Source organism: Heteronotia binoei, chromosome 3 (assembly GCF_032191835.1).
Source record: "Heteronotia binoei isolate CCM8104 ecotype False Entrance Well chromosome 3, APGP_CSIRO_Hbin_v1, whole genome shotgun sequence".
Taxonomy (NCBI): Eukaryota; Metazoa; Chordata; class Lepidosauria; order Squamata; family Gekkonidae; genus Heteronotia; species Heteronotia binoei.
In genome coordinates, this window is record NC_083225.1 from 26,150,037 (window position 1) to 26,167,537 (window position 17,501).

Here is a 17,501-nt window from a genome sequence, read left to right on the forward strand (position 1 = left end):
ATAGCTCTCTCAAAAAAGAAAATAAGGTTAATCTGCCATGACTTGTTCTTGAGGAACCTGTGCTGGCTCTTAGTAATCACAGCCATCCTTTCTACATACTCAGGGTGATTTGTTTTAAAATCTGTTTGGTGATTTGTTCTAAAACCTTTCTAAGCCTTTCACAAAAGTGACGACTGCAGATTTATACCCCGCCCTTCTCTGAATCAGAGACTCAGAGCGGCTTACAATCTCCTGTATCTTCTCCCCCCCCCCACCCGCAACAAACACCCTGTGAGGTGGGTGGGCCTGAGAGGGCTCTCACAGCAGCTGCCCTTTCAAGGACAACTGAGATAGGCTATTGCTAGCCTAAGGACATTCCAGCAGCTGCAAGCGGAGGAATAGGGAATCAAAGCTGCTTCTCCCAGATAAGAATCCACACACTTAACCACTACACCAAACTTGCTCTCTAAGCTGTGGAGTCTTGTGAGCAAAAATTCTTTTTTTATGAGCTGCTAGCATGAAAATTGTGAGCTGCTGCATAAATTAGTTTGCTCTGGGGCCATTTTTCCTGAACTAAGACAAAAACGTGTGAGCCATAGGCTTAAAAAAGTGTGAGCTAGTTCACACTAACTCAGCTTAGAGGGAACACTGGTAGCCACCTAGATCTTTCTTTTTCCTCCTCTTAAAGATGGGGATGACATTTGTCCAGTTTTCAAGCATTTCACTTGTTCTCAGAAAATTCTCAAAAATAATGGACCAAATTTTTGAAATTATGTCAGCAAGTTCCTTTAGTTCCTTTGTTTGCAGCAAAAGCTGGCTGTGGATAGTACTGATTGGTTAGGGATTATGACATGACCAGCCTACCTACCTGCCTTCCTCATGCCTTAAAACAGTCTTAAACTTCTTTTTCATGTTTACAGCTGTTACCAAACAAAGAATAATTGAATTGGAATGTATATAATCCCTCACCAAAAAAAAATAAAAATCAGAAGTTGGGCAAAGATTTCAGGTTTTCACGGCTGGTAACATCATTAGGGTTTGTAGAATCTTTCGGGCTCAAGTGCCATGTTCTACTGGAGAAAGTTTTTCTTACAGACGTTTCGTTCTCGGCTGCAGAGAACATCCTAAGTGGCGTTGCAGCCAGAGCAGGCGCTCTGACCTTCTTGGCTGCTGTGCATTGAGAGCAGAAGTTGGGCAGCCTGTCCAAAGCGTTGAGACAGGACGAGACTGATGGCTGACTTCATTTTCTGCTAGATAAAATATTTGCCATTTAGATTAGGAAATGGAAGAAAGCTGGACTCATCTTTATGGGAAAAAATTGGTTCAAATTTCTCATTCTGGGTTCATCTTATATTTGAAAGAGGGGAACTGGCTGGCGTAGTTAAAAGGAGATGGAATATTAAGAGCCATTGATTAAATCAAAAGTAGCTGCATTGCTTTTATTCATTCACACTGCTCTTTCTCTTAATTTAGGATAATGTTTGAGAACTACATGAAACCAAATGTTTTTCTGTCTAATGAGCAAAGGAGAAAGGGGGAATCAAACTGAACCATAAATGTTCTGAGAATGTCTCAAAGGTTGAGCTACAGCAGATAAAATTTGTCTCAAAAGAAATATATTCTGTACACAATAATGTAGTTTAAAACATAGGGCCTAAATATCAGGCTACATTAAAAATAATTGAGAATCAGTTTTACATAAGCTATTATAATCTTTCATACAAAGCTGTAGCCAGCTCGAGTTTGGCTCAGTCTTCCATCTTTCCGAGATTGGTAAAATGAGTACCCAGCTTGCAGGGGGGAAAGGGTAGATGACTGGGGAAGGCAATGGCAAACCACCCCATAAAAAGTCTGCCATGAAAACATTGTGAGAGCAACATCATCCCAGAGTTGGAAATGACAGGTGCTTGCACAGGGGACCTTTCCTTTCCAGTGGTCAATAATACATAATAACATCGTTTTTAGAAACACATCTTGGAAATAAACGATATACATCAAATCTGACCAGATGATTGTATCTCATATATAGTGTGGTTTCTCTTATCTTATAAAGCAAAAAATAATTATGGAATCACCTTAAAAATACAGATAAAAATGCTGTGATAAAATTTGTTATTACACTAATATGGTGCATTTAGATGACCCTGGGATGAATTCAGAACGTCTAAATGCACCATATTAGTGTAATAACAAATTTTATCACAGCATTGTTATCTGTATTTTTAAGGTGATGCCTTCATGGAGAGTTTTGGCCAGCAATGAAATGGAAGGCTCTGCACAAGTTTTAAAAAAAGATACTGGCTTACGCCTTCACTACATATAGCTCAACAAGAAAACATTAATAATACTGAAGAAGTGGCAACACGAAATGCGTTATTATTATTATTAGTTTATTACAGGATGTATGACTAATCTACAACGAGCGCTGTTGAAAATTGTTTTTGTCTATTATTGTGAAATTCATAAGTAAAAGGAGCTATGTTTAACGGTCTTATAAATCAGCATGCCGTTTAAAACTATTTTCTTGCATACTGACAGCTTGCCTTTAACTCATGTAGCGAAGAGCCTTGTGTTGTGGTGGCAGCTGCTGCCAAAGTAATGTCTTTAAAAATTTGCATAGCCAATCAGATCTCCAACAACCAGTTAGAAGCCCTGCTGAGTAAGAACCCCATCCCCTCCCTAAAAACAAGGGCTTTTTTTATAGCAGGAACTCCTTTGCAAATTAGGCCACACGCCTGATGTAGCCAATCCTCCAAGAGCTTACAGTAATCCCTATACTAAGAGCCCTGTAAGCTCCAGGAGGATTGGCTACATCAGGGGTGTGTGGCCTAATATGCAAAGGAGTTCCTGTTACAAAAAAAGCCCTGCTAAAAACACTTGGCGGGCACCATGAAAGGTGTTAGTGGGTACTGTGTTGCCCACGGGTACCCTGTTGGGGAACCTTTCATCACTTTGTCAGCAGGCAGCCTCGTTTTACTGCTTTTGCGATTGGCAGGGAAGCCAGCCTCGACTTGAGTGATGACAGAAAGGCTTCTATAGGAAGGACTGCATTTCCCAAACTGTAATGAAAAGACCCCTCAATGTGTGTTTCTTTCAAGCAGATCAGAAGAAGAAAGAACAGACAGATAAACTGCAGGAGGAGATTGACAAGCTGAAGGATCAGTTGCAGCTCACCAGGTCTCAGTTAGAAGCTGAGCAGCACACTCACATGGTCAAATTGGCTAAGGTGGGGCATGTTTTGTGTCTGTGTTCTGTCGATCCAACGATAGCCTTAATCCACTGCCTGTACTGTCATCACATAGGTCATATTTAATGCTATTGACCATACTAGAATAAAACTGGAATTGTTCTATTCCTCTGCCATGTGGCACTCATTGCTTCTGGGGACTCCATTACAAGACAAGAAAGTTGCTCAGCATGTCTGAACAGAAGAAGAAGAAGACTGCAGATTTATACCCCGCCCTTCTCTCTGAATCAGAGACTCAGAGCAGCTTACAATCTCCTTTATCTTCTTCCCCCACAACAGACACCCTGTGAGGTGGGTGGGACTGAGAGGGCTCTCACAGCAGCTGCCCTTTCAAGGACAACTCTGCGAGAGTTATGGCTAACCCAAGGCCATTCCAGTGGCTGAGTGGAGGAGTGGGGGATCAAACCCGGTTCTCCCAGATAAGAGTCCATACACTTAATCACTACACCAAACGGGGGCCTAGCTGCACTGGCAAGCAGGCCTTGTTTTTTGAAAAGCGCTTTCACTGCTTTTCATTGTTAAGCAAACCTTGTGAGAGACTGAAATACTGCAAGGAGCAGAGTCAAATATAAGGTTATTTCAGTAAGTAACAAGCAGCTTAAAAGCTATTGGGGAATCCACCAAAAGAGACATACATGTAACTTGGGTTTCTCAGCATGCCGACTTTGTGCTGTTTTGAACTCAGGTGTTTGTGGCCTCCTTGGCAGAATTCTCAGCATAACTTGAATGATTTCAGGAATATGAGGAACACAGGTCCAAAGAGGAGGAGATTCGGCACTTGTTTCACAAATGGAAAGAAGAGGAAAAAGAAAAACTGGCCACTGAGTTAGAGAAAGTGAAAGAGATGTTTATGAAGGAGTTTAAAGAGCTAACTACAAAGAATACAGAATTAGAAAATGTAAGTATTTGGAATTCAATTTCAAACTGCATCTTGTCAAAACGTTTAAAGTGCAGAATATAACCCCACAAACTTAAACACTGGTTTTCTTGGGCTAAAGGTTTACAAAGTCTTTGGTATATAGTTTTATGTAGCAATGATGAAACATGCTAAAGCTCCTAAACTTGTCCCCCTGCCCAATTTAGTTAGGGCAAAATAAAACTAACACACTGTTAGCTGTAATAGCACACAAATAAAGAACAATTTTCAAAAATGTCAATGATGACAAAATCTTATTGTATTTTTACACAATATTATTGCCTCTTAACATAGAGCATTAAAGCAACAGGGAGAATACATAAAGTCTAATAAACAAAGAAATTAATTCACAAAGTCCATTATAAGTTCACACTCATTAGTTCTCAAATGGAAATCACCAAGTCCATGAGAAGTCCAGTATGAAATCCTAGTCCACACGAGGATTCTAGATAATCCCTGGTTCCGATGACTTCTTCCTCAGTGAACTATACAACTATACTATAAACAATGTTTTACACTATGCACTATGTAAAGCCGCAAAGAATTTAACAGAAACCAATGTAATGCATCTTACCCCCCAGATAGTAATGGCATGTACCAAACAATGCCATCATAGTGGTTTTTATGTCCACCCTGAATATTTTGTAGGTAGAATTAATTAATTGCGTGATTAAGTCTGTAAAAACAAAGAAATTATTCTGGTATTTTTATTTTCTAAAAAAGATGGAAAATTCCTAGCAATATTATGTTACTTCTATCAATCCCATATTACTTAAACTAAATTTAGACTTACCCATGTTTTCAGGTAATTATTTTAGGCAAGGCACTCTATTTGATTCCAAAGCACTTAAGGCAATTTAGTTAGGGGCCAAACAGTTATGGAATCAAGCCTTTTGCATGCGTTTTGTGTCTGTCTGTCTGCTCACCTGTCTCTGAAAAGGGCAGATTACTATTTTCCTTGCAACCATTTAAAAAAACCAAACAAACCTCATAACAATCTTTAAAAGAAAACTGGTTTCCATTTTGTAGTGCTTTCTTGTATTGTGTATTGAGAGTATCATTTTTTTTAATTTTTCCTTGTAGCATCTGGTAGAATTACAGAAGTCCAACAAACACTTGAAATCTAATTTAGGCACGTTAAAAGACAGCTTTGAATTTCCAGAAGAGAAACCTCGGAACGTTGCAGAAGACCAGAGTGTAATTCAGCTTCTTGAAAAACAGGTAATTTGTGATTGAAGTCAATGAGCAATGATCACAGAGGCTGGTTCCCTCGTGCCTGTTTATACAAGAGGGGGCATTAAGAAGAAGACAACTGCAGATTTATACCCCGCCCTTCTCTCTGAACCAGAGACTCAGCAGCTTACCATCTCCTATATCTTCTCCCCCTATAACAGACACCCCGTGGGGCTAAGAGGGGTCTCACAGCAGCTGCCCTTTCAAGGACAACTCCTGCAAAAGTTATGGCTGACCCAAGGCCATTCCAGCAGGTGCAAGTGGAGGAGTGGGGAATCAAACCCGATTCTCTCAGATAAGAGTCCGCACACTTAACCACTGCACCAAACTGGCTCTCTTAAACATTGGGTCTTTGGGGTGATCTTCTCTTGCTTTCTCAAGGGAAGAAGCACCAGTTCCAGAGCCCCCAAGCTTGCAAACTTGTGCTTGAGAGATGCGGTGAATGTGCCTTTCAATCCACGATTGGATTTAGATTTCACGTCCTATAAGCATTGCAAAACATGCCATAGAAAAACAAACAGTTTCTAATAATAAGGTAAAGCCTTTGTGAATTAACATGCATCCATTAAGGATAATAAAGCATAGTGTAGCTAAACAAAAGGAAAACAGCCTGCGGAATGTAGTGATTTGGCACAGCACTGTAATGATGCATTGCTTCACGGTGGCTGTTTGTAGAGCAGACTCAGGCATCAGATGTTTTGTGCAGAGGCTGCAGCTGTGGGCATATTATGTCTGACCACACATGCCTCAAAGAGGTTCGCAGGTTACTCCTGCTCTCTGCACCCAAAACTGAATTAGCTTGCCCCAGCATAGTACAAATACTGCCTTCTGCTATGTGTTGTGAAAGGCTTTCATGGCTGGTGTTCATTAGCTGTTGTCAGGGCTTTTTTTTGAGCAGGAACGCAGTTCCAGGTGGCTCGGCATCAGAGGGTGTGGTCTAATATGCAAATGAGGTTTTGCTGGGCTTTTTCTTAAAAAAAACTTGTGAAACAATGGCGATGTCAAGGGGTGTGGCCTAATACGCAAATGAGTTCCTGCTGGGCTTTTTCTACCAAAAAAGCCCTGGCTGTTGTAGATTTCTTGGGCTGTATGGCCATGGTTTTGACATTGTGAGGCCTGACGTTTCGCTAGCAACTGTGACTGGCATCTCGGTTATACCTCTGAGGATGCCAGTTGCAGTTGCTGGTGAAACATCGGGTCTCACAATGCCAAGATCATGGCCATACAGCCCGGGAAATCTACAACAACTGATGCCTTCTGTTAATTGGGAAGTTTGTGCAAGCAACTGCTTTCCTCCAGCAGCCCTCCCTGCCCATCCGGCAAGCCAAACAGCATGAATGACTACCACCCATTGACTGTTTCATCTCAGATAACTCATTTGAACTGTCTGCGTTGCTATAGCAAGTGTGGATGAGTATGTGGGTGCTGTGAATGCTCTCTGCTCTACTCTTCTGTACCGACACATTATTGTAATGTTACTAACTAATTTTAACACATTATTCATGAATCATAATGTTATGCCAGTAGAGCAGCAATTACACATTGTTCAGACTGACTGCTTTCTGGTGTGGCAGGGCATATGGTGGTAGTATGTAGTATAAAGGATATTCTCTTAATATGTTAAACACTCACTGCTGCATTGGGTATCTAACAGTGTGATGTATGACCCTTTTGCCACATATGCTCTCTTTTATGGGCATCCTTAGACACGTCTGGTCTCTCTGACTTGGGCTCACAGGACCACAGCCAATTTGGGGCAGTGCTAGGGAGCACTCTTCCTACCGCCGCAGCTTGGCTAGCTTGGAAATGTGACACATTCAACCAGCTCAGGGGAGCAGAATGTGTGGTTTTCTTGGATAGTGGGCAAGCATGCTCAGAGTGCCTCTGTTAGGCTACCATGCAACAACTGTATCCTGTAAAAAGGTAAAGGTAGTCCCTTGTGCGAGTCATTACTGACCCATGGGGTGGCGTCACATCATGATGTTTTCTTGGCAGACTTTTAACGGGGTGGTTTGCCATTGCCTTCCCCAGTCATCTACACTTTACCCCCAGCAAGCTGGGTACACATTTTACCGATCTTGAAAGGATGGAAAGCTGAGTCAACATGAGCCGGCAATCTGAACCCAGCTTCCACCGGGATCAAACTCAGGTCGTGAGCAGCTTACCACTCTGCGCCATGCGGCTCCTAAGCCTTAGATCTGTAGAAAGATATAAAACGTGTGCGTATACAGGGCTTTTTTGTAGCAGAAACTCTTTTGTATATTAGGCCCCCCCCCCCGATGTAGCCAATCCTCCTGGAGCTTACAGTAGGTCCTGTAAGAAGAGCCCTGTAAGCTCTTGGAGGATTGGCTACATCAGGGGTGTGTGGCCTAATATGCAAAGGAGTTCCTGCTACAAAAAAAGTCGTGTGTGTGTGTTTAGTTGACCCTTCCAGTAACCTGCCACTATGCTTGTACAGATGTGGTAGAAATCGAACAAAGCACTCCTTTAAAAAAATAGGATTTTTTTTTTAAGAGGGGTAAGGATCAGCTAATGGAGGGGCACACAAGTCCAGGGTGTTTGGGGAGTTGGAAGGAAAATGTACAAGCGGACAAGTTAGGGTTGCAAGAGGAAAATGCTCTACTCCATGTATTTGGGATGGTGGTTCATGGGGAGAGAGCAGCAGGGAACAAAAAGGGCGGTTAGGCAGAGCAGGGTGGGGTGGAGCTGCAGGGAATGGATTTCCCCTGCCCTGTGAGTCTTCACGCTATCTTTATAAAGTCATGTTCCTGAGTCTTCATGCTGTGTTTTATTTAGTTCAATTTAAATGTAAAGTATGCTTGAAATATAAAATATACAAATGGTTAAACAGTATGTACTGTGTTTTACGCAGGAAAGTAAGTGGGCTTCTAAAGTACAGACTCTTCAAGAAGAACATGAAAATGAAAAACATCAGGTAAAACTATACCTTAATTTGTGTATACCCAAAGCTATCTTTAATGGAGGGAAATCGACCTTGGGGTCATAATGGATAGTTACATGAAAATGTCAGCAAAGTGCTACAGCAGTGAAAAAGACAAACTCTGTGCTGGGGATGTTTGACACCCCTGCACTAACCCGTTCTTTAAAAAGAGAGGGGACCATAATGTTTCAGGCGACGTCTAGAACATCTTGTATTTCCTGGGCTTGTATTTTTCCCCCCCTTCAGCTTCTGTCCCAAATTGAGAAGCTCAAGACGACGATGACCGAGGACCTAAACACAAGCAACGCCTTCTATAAGAAGAGGATAGAAGAACTGGGGCAGAGGCTTCAAGAACAGAATGATCTTATTATTGCACAGAAGCACCAGGTCGGTTTGATACTGATATCGTGCCCCTGAGACCCCAGGGCTGAAGGCAAAAGGCCTGTCTTGTTTTAGAACAGAAGAGGCAATTTCCAGATGGTGTCGGTGGTAAAAACAGTGCCATCAAGTCACAGCCAGTTCACGGCATCCCTGTAGGCAAAACAGGTTCAGAGATGGCTTGCCACTGCCTTGCCTCTGCACAGCAACCTGGGACTTCCTCAGCGGTCTCCCATCCAAGTACTAACCAGGGCTTGACCCTGCTTTGCTTCCAAGATCTGATGAGACTGGGCCATTTCATAAGCTGTGTTTCCCACAATGATCCCAGGCTCTGTAGCATCGCAGTCCCTTCCACTGGCGCAAAAACACATGGTGCAGCACTGCAGTCATGCCACAAGCTGTACAGTGGTGACGCAGGGAATGGAACACCCTTCCTCCTGATAATCGACCCACCCTGAGTATTTGCAGCTCAGCTGGGGGTTCCCCATGCAGAAATAAAAGATCTTGCTTTCTCTTACCACCCAGGGCTCCGCCATTAAGTGCCGGGTGGGGGTGGTCTGCTGCACTGCTAGGGGCTCATCTGTCAGCCTGGAGACAAGCGGGATGTTCAGAAGCATCCCTGCTTGCCCCCATGCCATCCTGCTTGTCAGGTGGAATTCTAGCAGGAGTCCCTTTGCATATTAGGCCACCCCCACCCACCCCCGATGTAGCCAATCCTCTAAGAGCTTTCAAGGCTCTTTTTTGTAAGCTCCTGGAGGATTGGCTGCATCAGGGGTGTGTGGCCTAATATGCAAAGGTGCTCCTGCTTGAATTCCACCCCTGCTGCTTGTAAAGATTCCTCCCTCTTTCCCCCCTTGGTAATATTAGACAGCATAGACAGCTTGAAGCATAGACAGCTTCAAGAGGGGATTGGATAAACATGGAGCAGAGGTCCATCAGTGGCTATTAGCCACAGTATATATATTTTTTTCATTTCTTGAAATTTATTGGATAAAACAAAAATCACAAAACACATGTCAAAGAAACAATACAAGAAAAATAAAAAAACTAACATAACATATAACAAACAAAGGAGCTTAAGGATTAAATCATTAAATCATTAGATGAATCATTTTCCATCTTTTCCATTATCATACATTTTTGCCCAACCGTATAACGGTTTCCAAGTTTCTTTACATTTCTCTGTCTTTCCTTCTCTCAGTTTAGTCATTAAAAAGTCAATTTCTGCCACTTCATATAACTTTTGTAAAAATTCTTCTTTCCCTGGCACCTGCTGGGTTTTCCAGTGTCTAGCATATATTAGTCTAGCCACAGTTACTATATATAATAATAATTTTCTGGTTACTTTAGGAATGGAGTTCTTACATATATTTAACAAATATAATTCAGGTGTATGCGGTATATTTATTTTCAATATTTTTTTTGCCCATACGTAAATCTGGGCCCAGTATTTTTTGGCCTTCTCACATTGCCACCAACAATGATATAAAGTTCCTTTTGTCTTATTACATTTCCAGCATTTGTTAGATGAGTTAGGGTAAATTTTTGCTAATTTCTCAGGCATGAAGTACCAACGATATACCATCTTGTGGAGGTTTTCCTTAAGTGTAGCCGATTTAGTTAGTTTAAGATTTTCTTTCCAGATTTTCTCCCAATCCACTAATTCTATGTTATAACCAAAATCCTGCATCCACTTTACCCAACTTTCTTTAACGACTTCATCCTGCATTCTTACCTCTAACAACCAATTATAAATTTTTGAGATCAACTTTTGATCTGTACTTAAAATTAAAATGTCAAATTTGTTAAATTTTTAACAAAACCTAATTCTTTGTCAGCTTTATATCTTGATCTAATTTGTAATTTAACCCACCAATCTAAGGAATTTCCATCAAGTTGTAAACCACCTTTATCATCTAATAAGGACCCATAGTTATGATTATGTTCTCACTGAAAAAGATTCGAATGGATTAATGCTTCTACCGGGGATAACCATACAGGCGTGTATTTGTAGAATTGGGATTTTACTCCTATTCAAATTCTATAAATAGATTTTCTTATTTCATGACTGAAAAATATACTATTCTTTTGAGGGGGTTGATACCAAATATAGGAATGCCACCCCCTTATTAAGTCCGCCCCTTCCAGTATCAACAATCTCTTATTCTTTAATAATAGTCAATCCTTAACCCAAGTTAAAACACACGCCTTATAATATGTTTGCCATTCTGGCAATTCGAAACCCCCTCTTTGTTTACTGTCTTGTAATATCTTCAGTTTTATTCTGGGTCTCTTATTTTGCCATATAAACTTATTTATTGCCTTATTCAGTTGTTGAAAGAAAACTGTTGGGATTACAATCGGAAGCCACAGTATATTGATGGAACTCTCTGGCTGGGGCAAGTGATGCTCTGTATTCTTGGTGCTTGGAGGGGGACAACAGTGGGAGGGCTTCTGGTGTCCTGGCCCCACTGGTGGACCTCCTGGTGGTGCCTGGTTTTTTGCCTGCTATGTGGCACAGAGTGTTGGACTGGGTGGGCCACTGGCCTGATCCAACTTGGCTTCTCTTATGTTCTTATTAGCTTCCAATATTGTACTTGGCCTTTTTTCAAGACAAGATCAAATAGCAGTTTAGGGAAAAGGGCATTGTGGGGGGTGGTAAACTCCCTGCTGCCATCTGTGCCTGGGCCTCAATCCATACTCGGGGGGTGGGGCTTACAGCTCCTTGTTAACATAAAAAATATGTTGGGAAATCTCCCACGCCTTGCATAATTTGACCACAAGTAGCAGGTTCTCGCCTAAATCTGTGTCCGGCCTTCACTGTTTTTGTCTTCCAGATACAGAAATTGGCTACGAGGTCAGTCGAAAGCATCAAGCTGTCTGACAGTAAGTAGAAATCAGAAGCGAGGGAAACTTCAAAGTGACATGCCTCTTCCCTGCTTGATAGACAGTGGCATATATCCCACCCCACTGAGCAAAGGTTATTTTTAAAATTTATTAAAAAGTTTTGTCTGGGGGGGGGGGGTAGTCGCAGCTTCCTCCCTGTTTACGAGGGGTGAAGAGGAGAGGGTCAGCTGGCACAGGCTGTCTGCAACAGCCCTGCCTTTGCCGGTCAACTCAGCAAAGGCAATCCAGTCTTGAATGGACAGCTTCAAGAAAGGGGTTGGATCAGCATCTGGAACAGAGGTCCATCAGTGGCTATTAGCCACAGGGTATGGATGGAACTCTCTGTCTGGGGCAGTGATGCTCTGAATTTTTGGTGCTTGGGAGGGAAACAGTGGGAGGGCTTCTAGCATCCTGGCCTCACTGAGGGACCTCCTAATGGCACCTGGGTTTTTTTGGGCACTGTGTGACACAGAGCATTGGACTGGATGGGCCATTGGCCTGATCCAACATGGCTCCTCTTATGTGACACAGAGTGTTGGACTGGAAGGGCCATTGGCCTGATCCAGCAGGGCTTCTCTTATGTTCTTATGTGACACAGAGTGTTGGACTGGATGGGCCACTGGCCTGATCCAACATGGCTTCTCTTATGTTCTTATGTGACACAGTGTTGGACTGGATGGGCCATTGGCCTGATCCAACATGGCTCCTCTTAGGTTCTTATGTGACACAGCGTGTTGGACTGGATGGGCCATTGGCCTGATCCAACATGGCTTCTCTTATGTTCTTATGTGACACAGAATGTTGGACTGGATGGGCCATGGGCCTGATCCAACATGGCTCCTCTTATGTTCTTATGTGACACAGCGTATTGGACTGGATGGGCCATTGGCCTGATCCAACATGGCTTCTCTTACGTTCTTATGTGACACAGAGTGTTGGACTGGATGGGCCATTGGCCTGATCCAACATGGCTTCTCTTATGTTCTTATGTCTCCATCTAGTAGGTCCGTTGAAACTGGGCCTACCCAAGAGGCCGGCAGCACTCCCCACCCAGCAGAGTCAGGCAAGGGAGAAACAGTTGCCGTGTGGGGTGACCCTGAGTTATTATGTGCCAGTGCCAGCGGGTTGCAGGGCAGCTTTTGAATGGGGGTGGAGGGTGAGGCGGGAGGCCACTCTAGCATAGTCACACCAGAATCACAATAGCTCCTGTCAGTCGACCAATGAGAGGGAGCAGTCGTCATGGAGACGGGGAGGGAAAGGGGGTGGGCATACCCCTGGGGATGCTCCCTCAGAAGGGCCAGGGGACTCAGATCTGGGAGGATGTGTGAGCAGTTTTCCCTCTAGCTGAGTTAGTGGGAGCTAGCTCACAGTATTTTAGCCTCTGGCTCACACATTTTTGTCTTAGCTCAGGAAGGATGGCCCCAGAGGCAACTGATTTATGCAGGAGCTAAATCACTCACTTGCAGCTTTAAGGCCAGTGGCTCACAAAGTAGAATTTGGGCTCCCAAGACTGCAGAAGACTGCAGATTTATACCCCGCCTTTCTCTCTGAAAGAGACTCAGAGCGGCTTACAATCTCCTGTATCTTCTCCCCTCACAACAGACACCCTGTGAGGTGGGTGGGTCTGAGAGAGCTCTCACAGCAGCTGCCCTTTCAAGAACAACCTCTGCCAGAGCTATGGCTAACCCAAGGCCATTCTAGCAGCTCCAAGTGGAGGAGTGGGGAATCAAACCTGGTTCTCCCAGATCAGAGTCCGCCCACTTAACCACTAAGCCAAACTGGCTCTCCACAGCCTAGAGGGACCATTGCATGGAAGTCCTCCTGTTCACTAACCAGCTATGTGGGAGGGCAGTAGAAAGAGGAGGAAGATTTAAGGTGCTGCAGACTCCTCCTCCTCTCTAATCTAAGGCCTGAGGACCTGAGGTGGTGGAGGTTGGGCTGCCTTGTCCAACACTGACATTGCAGAGATGCTCACACAGTCATACCTCAGGTTTCCTTATGGCTCAGATTTTAAGCCTTCCTCCAGTGTAAGTGGCTCTTCCATTGGATGAAGAAGAAGAAGACCGTAGATTTATACCCCGCCCTTCTCTCTCATTCAGAATCTCAGAGCGGCTTACAATATCCTATATCTTCTTCCCCCGCAACAGACATGCTGTGAGGTAGGTGGGGCTGAGAGGGCTCTCACAGCAGCTGCCCATTCAAGGACAATCTCTGTCAGAGCTATGGCTGACCCAAGGCCATTCCAGCAGCTGCAAGTGGAGGAGTGGGGAATCAAACCCGGTTCTCCCAGATAAGAGTCCAGTACACCAAACTGAAGAACCCCTTAAGGTTGGACAAAAGGCTACTTGAAAGATGGTTGAATCTACTCCATTGTTTCTCTATTGATAATTGCTAAATATGTAGTGGAGGAGAGGAAACAACTCCTGCTATTGGAATTGCATTGAGAAGGATCTTTGGAAGCAGAAGGATCTATAGTTTCTGTCTTTTCCCTTCACTTTTCCAGCAAAAGCTTCAGGACAGAATGTTGCCCCGCCTAAATCAAGCCTGTCATCTGTGCCTGGTGAGTGTCTTCGGCAGACATGTAATCTTGAATGATCACTGTCCTCTGTGATGACAATAAACAGGGGTGGAATTCTAGCAGGAGCTCATTTGCATATTAGGCCACACCCCTCTGATGTAGCCAATCCTCCAAGAGCTTACAAGGTTCTTTTTTGCTACATCAGAGGGCTGTGGCCTCATATGCACAGGAGTTCTTGTTAGAATTCCAGCCTTGACAATAAGTCACAGCTAAATTTAATAGAGCAAGAGTTTTCCCATTAGACTTTTCTCAAAGATGTTGGTCAGATCAACGTCAGGGATCACCTGGAAATTTAACATGTTGGCCTTTTCTTCCTGAGCAGCGATTCATTCTATAGCCAGTCAGAACTTCTTGATGGAGCAAGACTTGACTGTGTGGTTCTGCTGTACTAAAACAAACAGGGCTGGGCAGATCCAGATTATTGCCCCCAGCAGCCAGAATGCTGAGCATATTAGGTCTTGGAGGCCACCCTAATCCTGAGTGAGGAGCCCATGGTGTGGAGTGGTAAGCTGCAGCACTGCAGTCCAGCCTTTGATCACAACTTGAGTTCGATCCTGGCGGAAACTGGGTTAAGGTAGCCAGCTCCAGGTTGACTCAGCCTTCCATGCTTCCGAGGTTGATAAAATGAGTACCCAGCTTGCTGGGGGGAAAGTGTAGATGACTGGGGAAGGCAATGGCAAACCACCCTGTAAAAGTCTGCCAACAAAACGTCGTTATGTGACATCACCCTACGGGTCAGTAATGACTTGGTGCTTGCACAGGGGACTGCCTTTATCTTTATATTTAATCCTTTATCTTTATATTTAATATCTTTATATTTAATCCTGAGTCAGCCACCTCCACTGCCTAATAGTAGGGCAAACCCAGAATGAAGCTCACAATAATAAAATCGTAAAATAGTAGACAACCGTATTTAAGTTCAGTTTTATCTCACAATCTCTGAACACGCTAACGGTGTGGGAAATGAATACATTTGTGAGCATGGAAGCCAGTTTGTTGACTCTTCCAGTTCACAAAAAGGGTAAAGGCAGTCCCCTGAGCAAGCACCAGTCGTTTATGACTCTGGGGTGACGTCACATCACGTTTTCATGGCAGACTTTTTAACGGGGTGGTTTGCCATTGCCTTCCCCAGTCATCTACACTTTTCCCCCAGCAAGCTGGGTACTCATTTTACCGACCTTGAAAGGATGGAAGACTGAGTCAACCTTGAGCTTACGACCTGAACCCAGCTTCCGCCAGGATCGAACTCAGGTCGTGACGTGTGAGCAGAGAGTTTGGACTGCAGTACTGCAGCTTTACCATTCTGCGCCACGGAGCTGCTTTCCGTTTCACAAGGCCATGTTTATGGCATGGCGATTGCAGTCCTATTGTCTGGAATGACCATCTCCTCTGGCATCTCGCAGATGGAGGCTGATGGTCACGCAGGTCCTTGGCTAGAGGCTGTTGTACCCTGTGATAACTGTCATCTCCACTAAACTTATTGAAAGAGCAAAGACAAGAGGAATATTCTCCACACTTTCTCCAATCACTGTTTTTTATCTGTTCTGTTTCCATGTTTTTGACAGGCGGGGGGGGGGGAATGGTTTTCATTAAATTTAAATCCATGTGTTTAGTGTCCATTACTATTTCTTTTTAGTATAGGCAGTGGGAGCTGTGATTGTTGGTAATATCCAGGGCTTCTTTCAAACCGGAGAGCCGGTTTGGTGTAGTGGTTAAGTGTGCGGACTCTTATCTGGGAGAACCGGGTTTGATTCCCCACTCCTCCACTTGCACCTGCTAGCATGGCCTTGGGTCCGCCATAGCTCTGGCAGAGGTTGTCCTTGAAAGGGCAGCTGCTGTGAGAGCCCTCTCCAGCCCCACCCACCTCACAGGGTGACTGTTGTGGGGGAGGAAGATAAAGGAGATTGTGAGCCGCTCTGAGACTCTTCGGAGTGGAGGGCGGGATATAAATCCAATATCATCATCATCATCATCTTCTTTTGTAGAAAAAGCCCAGCAGGAACTCATTTGCATATTAGGCCTTGCCCCCTGATGTCACCATTGTTTCACAGGGCTTTTTGTAGAAAAGCCCAGCAGGAGCTCATTTACATATTAGGCTACACCCCCTGACACCAAGCCAGCTGGAACTTTGTTCCTGTGCATTCCTGCTCAAAGAAAGCCCTTTATCTCTAGGCATATAAAAAAAGAACTGTTTTTTCAGTATTCAAAAGGGGGTGGTGGTGAGAGGTGCTGGGCTTAAGGACTGAAACCGCAATTGGGTATTCACTTTGGTTTATGTTGCTGGTGATTATTTACTTCTATTTATCTCTGCAGGTCTTTTCTATCTCTCTTTTCCTACCTTGTTCCACTTCTCCTGGCCTTTTTAATAATGAGTTATTGTAATTATTATAACTGTAATTATAGTTATAAAAATTATAATTCAAGCTGTGTCTTAAAGGGAAAACCCTAACTCACCTCCTTTCTAGCAACAGACTGTAAAAGTCCGATAAGACGTGTTGCTTTTTTGAGTAAACAGTTGAAACATTTGGAGTTGTATTAATAATCCATGCTTTTGGATAAATAAATGGCTTGGATCCACTGGATCACACACGACTCCTAGTTCGATCCTAAGTTGCACCCCTTTGAAAGCCTAAGGGTGCCATTTGGTTATATTTAATCAGTGGAGAATTACATTTTGGCTCTAATCCAGAGAAAGTTTGTAATGCCTAATATCTGTTGAAATCAGCAGGACTTAAAATCTTGATCAGCAAGACTTGTAAACAATTTGAAGAGCACTGGCAGAAAACCTGCACGAACTTTTTGTTGGCTGCACGTCTTGTTGAGTAGAAAGGAGGGAATGGTGTTAATCAGCTGAATGATACAAAAATGGTCATAACTCACATTTGAATGGTATTTCTTCCACGCTCCTGTTTGTGGACATTGAAATCGGGAATGGGATTTCGGCTTGCACACAGTCTCCTCCCCACAGGAAGCCATTTCGCTTCACACTTTTTTTTAAAAAAAAAATCTATTTTACTTATATTCTGCCTTTCTCCCTAATGGGGACTCGAAGCGGTTTACTTCATTCTCCTCTCCTCCATTTTATCCTCGCAACAACCCTGTGAGGTAGGTTAGGCTGAGTGTGTGACTGGCCCCGGGTCACCCAGCGAGCTTCCATGGCGGAATGGGGATTCAAACCTGGATTTCCCAGATCCTAGTCTGCCACTTTAACCACTGCCCCATGGTGGCTCACGTACCCTGTACATAGAGGCTGTGGGGGAAAGTGTCATCTGGTCTCCCCAATTGTGTTCTCTGGCCTCCTTGTGCCAATCCCAAAAATGGTTTTGGCTTGCAGAGGGATCAG

General features: G+C 43.7%; 1 protein-coding gene across 1 annotated transcript in view; it reads left to right on the forward strand.

The window, feature by feature from the left end:
- The window catches only part of DZIP1 (DAZ interacting zinc finger protein 1), a 59,877-nt gene that overhangs the window by 19,663 nt on the left and 22,713 nt on the right, over positions 1-17,501 (forward strand). The window contains exons 5-11 of the mRNA XM_060235235.1: positions 3,078-3,205; positions 3,963-4,124; positions 5,226-5,363; positions 8,248-8,310; positions 8,563-8,703; positions 11,532-11,580; positions 14,084-14,140. Coding sequence (XP_060091218.1) covers positions 3,078-3,205; positions 3,963-4,124; positions 5,226-5,363; positions 8,248-8,310; positions 8,563-8,703; positions 11,532-11,580; positions 14,084-14,140 — 738 coding nt within the window. The remainder of the gene's footprint in view (positions 1-3,077; positions 3,206-3,962; positions 4,125-5,225; positions 5,364-8,247; positions 8,311-8,562; positions 8,704-11,531; positions 11,581-14,083; positions 14,141-17,501) is intronic.